At 43.9% G+C, this 6087-nt stretch overlaps 1 protein-coding gene across 1 annotated transcript in view; it reads left to right on the forward strand.

Moving 5' to 3' along the window:
* The window catches only part of LOC109925714 (natural resistance-associated macrophage protein 2-like), a 17812-nt gene extending 12004 nt beyond the window's left edge, over nucleotides 1-5808 (forward strand). The window contains exons 6-7 of the mRNA XM_048618833.1: nucleotides 4815-4934; nucleotides 5719-5808. Of these exons, the coding sequence (XP_048474790.1) occupies nucleotides 4815-4934; nucleotides 5719-5808 (210 nt within the window). The remainder of the gene's footprint in view (nucleotides 1-4814; nucleotides 4935-5718) is intronic.
* The last annotated feature ends 279 nt before the right edge of the window (nucleotides 5809-6087 follow it).

Consider the following 6087-nt stretch of genomic DNA (forward strand, 5'->3'; position numbering starts at 1 on the left):
CTCCCTATTTATTTCACAACCCCCTTCCCCTCCCCCTTTTCTGATGAAGGGTCTAGGCCCGAAACGTCAGCCTCTCTGCTCCTATGATGCTGCTTGGCCTGCTGTCTTCATCCAGCCCTGCACCTTGTTGTCTCGGATTCTCCAGCATCTGCAGTTCCTACTATCTCTGATCTATTTAAACACGATAGTTAAAATGCAAACAAAAGAAAGACGAATTTAAAGTAACTTAATTACTGGAAAACTTAACTGAATAATAGTCACAGAACCTATTACTAATTAACTGTTTCAATACAGTAAAATGCCATAAACACTAAAAGGTAAATTTGGGCACAGATTCTCACGTGCAGTTTTCCAAACCAGGAGGAAACAACATCGAGAGATTTCAGAGAAAATAGCGGCTCAGAATCATTAACTGAAGCTTCCAACTCTTCTGAGATAGCTTCAGACTGCTAAGGCTAAAAAAAACTAGGAAGCCTGGTCTGTGAGAGCTGACCACTCCCCTTTTCAAGGTTTTAAAAAAAAATCTGAAGGCCTCCTAAGTTATTTACTTATGCTGTTCCCAGTAGCCAGTTCTTTCCCTCTGCCTTTATAACCTCTCTTCAAAAAAGCCCAGGACAAAATAACTTTTTTAAAGTGACAGCATTGTTATAAAGTGGTGGATGTGGGCACAATTACAATATTTGAAAGACATTTGGATAAGTACATGAGTAGGGAAGGTTTTGGAGGGATAAGGGCCAAGTGCAGACAAGTGTGACTAGTTTACTTAAGGAACATGGTCAGCATGAACTGGCTGGACCAAAGGGTCTGTTTCCATGCTGTATGACGCTACAATTCTTTGCTTGTGTGAAAGCCTTTGCAATTCTTTGTGAGTTTCTATGGGTGTTCCCAACTTTTCACAGACCTCGATAAGTCTTTGACTGATCTGCTATTATGGAGGTGGCAACAGACCATTTAGAAAATCATAACATGATAAGAAAGAGTCAAAACATATTAGTAAAAGAGAAGCCGTGCTTGGAAAATCCATTCAAGTATTTTGAGGGCACAACTAGCTAAAAGGGATCCCGTGGATCATCAGAAACTGCTCACTAAAGTACCACACAAGATCAGAGCTCATGAGATAATGTATTAACAGAGCTTGTAGACTGGGTAACAGCCTGAAAACAGAGAGTGAGAATAAAATCGGCCATTTTCAAGTTGTAACTAGGTTCTAAACTCCATTGAGTACAGACCCGGAGTCCTCATATGACAGGCCCTTCATCCCTGGGATCATTCTTGTAAACCTCCTCTGAACCCCCTCCAATGCCAGCACATCCTTCCTTAGATATGGGGCCCAAAACTGCTGACAATATTCCAAATGCAGTCTGACCAGAGCCTTATACAGCCTCAGCAGTACATCCCTGCTCTTGTATTCCAGCCCTCTCAAAATAGATGCACCTACCATGTCAGAGTGGGGCTCCTGAGAACCAGGCAATGGCCAACTGCAACAGAAGAGAATCTAACCTTCTCCCTTGGACATTCAGCAGTATTAACATAATCAAACCTCCCCGCTATCATTATCCTGGGGGTTAGAGTTGACTAGAAACTGAAATGGACCAGGCATATAAAAAATATGGCTGCCAAAGCAATTTAGAGGCAATGTATTCAATGATGAGTAACTCACTTCCTGATGCCCCAAAGCCTGTCCACCATCTAGAAGGCACAAGTCAGGGGTTTGATGGGATACTCCCCACTTGCCTGGATGGGTGCAGCTCCAACAACACTCGAGGAGCTTGATACCATCCAGCACAAAGCAGCAGATTGGCACTACATCCACAAACATCCACTCCCTCCACCACCGACGCTCAGTAGCAGCAGTGTGTACCATCTACAGGATGCACTGCAGAAATTCACCAAAGATCCTTCCAAACCCATGACCACTTATATCTAGAAGGACAAGGGCAGCAGATACATGGGAACACCAGCCCCTGCAAGTTCCCCTCCAAGCCACTCACCATGCTGGCTTGGAAATATATTGCCGTTCCTTCAGTGTCGCTGGATCAAAATCCTCCCTAAGGGCATTGTGGGTCTACCTACAGCACATGGAGAAGGCAGCTCAACATCACCTTCTCAAGACCTTCGGCCCACCAAAACTGCACCAACACATGATGGTACTTTCATTTCCTAAAGGGAATTAGTGAACTACATGGGTTTTTCCCCAACAATTAATTGGTCATCATTAGACTCTTAATCCCAGATGTTTTAATTATTGAATTCAAATTCCACCATCTGCTGTTGTGGGATTTGAACCCAGGTCCCCAGAACATTATCTGGGTCTCTGGATTAACAGTCCAGCAATAATACCACTAGGCCATCACCTCCCCATCATTTATTCATTTGGTATTCATTTATACCTCAGCTATTCCCTTTGCCTCCACAAGAAGATCTCATTTTTGATCCATCCTTTTACTGTTGCTACGTTTATAAAACAGTTTCGGGTTCCTTTTAATGTTCAGCACAAATGTATTCTTAGTCTTTCTTTGCTGCTCTTATTCCATTCTTAAGTCTGTTCTGTACATTCCATACTCAGTTTGTTCTTCTATTGTATTATGGACCTTACATGTGTCATCAGCCTCATTTTCCTGTTTCATTTCAATCTCTGCATTTTCAAAATCTGCGTGGTTCTACCTATGCCTGACTTTCCTTACCACCTTTCAAGAACGTGTCCACCCTGGACCTCAGTTACTTTCTCTTCATTGGTCTCAAATCACTCATTTTCTTGTCGGTTTTTCATTCTAATCCACCTGAGTCAGCTCCATTTTCAGATCAGATCACTGAAGGTTGCTCTCCCCAGATTGGTATTTTCACATTTGACCAGCCGTTATACTTTTCTCTCACTATTCTCAGCCTAATGATATTCTGGTCACTGTTCCTCAAACTGTCTCCTGCTGAAGTATACTCCATGCAGAGAGTGGTACATTTATGGAATGGGCTGCCAGAGAAAGTGGTTGAGGCAGGTACAATAGCAACATTTCAAAAACATTTGGATAGCTACATGGATGGGAAGTGTTTAGAGGGATATGGACCAAATGCGGGCAATTGGAGCTAGCTGAGCGGGTACCATGGTCAGCATGGGCCGAAGGACCTGTTTCCATGCTATATTACTCTATGACTCTATGATTCCAATTTTCTCACTTCTTCCTGACAACTTAGGAAATTAGGAACAGGAGTAGGCCATTCAGCCCCCAGAGCCTGTTCCAGTATTCAATGTGGTCATTTCTGATCCGTTGCTGAACTCCATAGACCTGCCTTTGGCCCATATCTCTTAATACCCTTTGCTCAATGATAAAAAAAACTCTCTCAGATTTAAAGCTAACAACTGATTCAGCATCCACTGCCTTTTGCGGACAAGTTTGAAACCTCTACTCCCCTCTGTGTGTCAAAGTGCTTCCTAACATCTCTCCTGAACAGTCTGGCCCTAATTCTCAGACTATGCCCCTTGGTTCTAGAATCCCCAACCAGTGGAAATAGTTTATCTTTATCTGTCCTGTCAGTATCTTGAAGACTTGAATCAAATCATCCCTTAACCTTGTAAGGTCTAAAGAACCAGATCTAACAATTGGGCTGGAAACATCAAACCCCTACAGTGTGGGGGCAGGCCATTCAGCCCATCAAGTCTCCACCAACCATCTGAACAGCAGCCCACCTAGACCCACCCCCAACTCTATCCCTGTAACCCTGCATTTCCCCATGGCTAACCTACCTAGCTTGCACATCATTGAACTATGAGAGGAAAATCCACACAGACACAGGGAGAACATGCAAACTCCACAGTCATCTAAGGGTGGAATTGAACCCAGGACCCTGGCACTGTGAGGCAGCAGTGCTAACCACTGAGCCACCATGATTAAGTGCATGTTTCAACTATAACCTGAAATAGAAGCAGACTCCTGTGGTTGCTCAGAAAGGAAAACAAAGCACTGGAGAAACTCAGCAGGGCCTGCGCAGAGAGAAACAGAGTTCTGAAGAAGGGTCACTGGACTCGAAACATAAACTCAGTTTCTCTCTCCACAGGTGCTGCCAGACCTCCTGAGGTTCTCCAGCTCTCTTTCATGTATTACTTCCCCTCTTTATATGTAAACTGCTCTTATCCCAGTCTATATTAGGATGCTTGAAGAACCTCATTATCTCTGCTCTGTAGTTGTAGCATTTTTAGTAATTTGATTGCAAATGTGATCCTCTATCTCCTCCCCACTCTTTGGTGGCATTTGCTATATACTCTGCAGTGTCATAGTTCATATATTGTCTGGGTCTTTCTAGGTATAGATAGTCTTTACTGGGTTACACAAGTTTTTTGAGTTTTGGCTGGTCTTAATGTGATTTACAAATCTTCACATGTTCTACTGAGCCTTATTACACTTTATAACTTTTTACAAGTCTACGCAGATGACCTTATTAAGATAACTTTTTATGGGGTGAACCAATGGGGTGTCCCTCGCTCAGAGACAGTTAGACATCAACTGTATTGATGAGAGCACAGAGAGTCACATGTAGGACAGTCCGGGTCAGAAAAGCAGATTTTCTTCCGTAAAGAACATTAAAAACAGTTGGATTTTTAACGACAGCCCAAGAACTTCATGCCAACATTTTATTTCAAGGTTTTTCTTTGAACCAAATTCAAATTCTCAAACGATCATGAGTGAGATTCGAGCTCCCATTCTCTGGACCCATAACTAGCATACAATTACACCCACTTGCCACCAGAAAGCGCTTTGATTTCAGTCAGTGGTAATTGACAACATTCGCATCCAGTAACCTGTCTGTTGTCTTTCTCTCAGGGCGTTGTGTTGGGCTGTTACTTTGGTCCTGCTGCTCTCTACATTTGGGCCATTGGCATCCTGGCTGCAGGCCAGAGTTCGACCATGTCGGGGACATATACAGGGCAATTTGTCATGGAGGTAATCCTTGCTTTAAGACCTTCTTTATGCACTTCTAGTCTTTAAGGCTCAAGGGAAGCAATTCTAGTGCTGGAGCAAATGTAGAGAAGAGCCATGCAATTGGCTCCTGTTTCAGGGATCTGGATTACATGGAGAGATTGAGGCTGCTCAACCAGCAAAGTAGGAGACTCAAAGAAACAAGACATTAAACAGGATAGAGCTATGGAGCCTTAATAACAAGGAAAAGGCCCTTCGACCCATTGTGTCCACATCATGTCCACACTAGTCATCACAATTTAATCTATTCCAGTCCTAATTTCCAACATTTGGCCCGTAGCCTTGTTTGCTATGGCATTTCAAATGCTCATCTAAATCGTTCCGAAATGTCTTGAGGGTTTCCGTCTCCACCGACCTTTCTGGCAGTGAGCTCCAGATTCCCACTACCCTCCGGGTGAAAAACTGTTTCCTCAAATCCCCCTCCTAACCTCCCGCTCCTTACCTTAAAACTGTGCCCCTGGATATTGACCCTTCTGCTGAGGGGAAAGGTTTCTGAAATTGTAGACATGCTCGCTGAGCCGGTGTGTTTGCTGACAGAAGTTTCGTCCCCCTGCTAGGTAACACCGTCAGTGCGCCTCCGGTGAAGTGTTGATGTTCTATCCCGCTTGTTATTTATATGCCTCGGTTTGCTGGGGTGGTTGGCATTACTTCCAGTTCGGTTTTTCAGTGGTTTGTACACAGGGTCTAACTCAATCTGTTTGTTGATGGAGTTCGGTTGCTCTCTATCTATCCTGTCTGTTCCCCTCAGAACTTTATACCCCTCAACCAGGTTGTCCCCTCAGCCTTCTCTGTTCTCAGGAGAACAACCCCAGCCAATCGAGCCTCTCTTTATCGCTGAATCAGTCCAGCCCAGGCAATATCCTGGTGAATCTCCTCTGCACCCCCTCCAGTACAATCATATCCTTCCTATAGTGTGGTGGCCAGAACTGCACACAATACTCCAGCTCTGGTCTAACTAACGTTATATACAGCTCAAACATAACCTCGCTGCTCTTGTAAATAAAAACCAAAAGAACTGCGGATGCTGTAAATCAGGAACAAAAACAAAGTTGCTGGAAAAGCTCAGCAGGTCTGGCAGCATCTGTGAAGGAAAAAACAGAGTTAACGTTTTGGGTCC

The sequence above is a fragment of the Rhincodon typus genome, chromosome 41, assembly GCF_021869965.1.
Source record: "Rhincodon typus isolate 14 chromosome 41, sRhiTyp1.1, whole genome shotgun sequence".
Lineage (NCBI taxonomy): Eukaryota > Metazoa > Chordata > Chondrichthyes > Orectolobiformes > Rhincodontidae > Rhincodon > Rhincodon typus.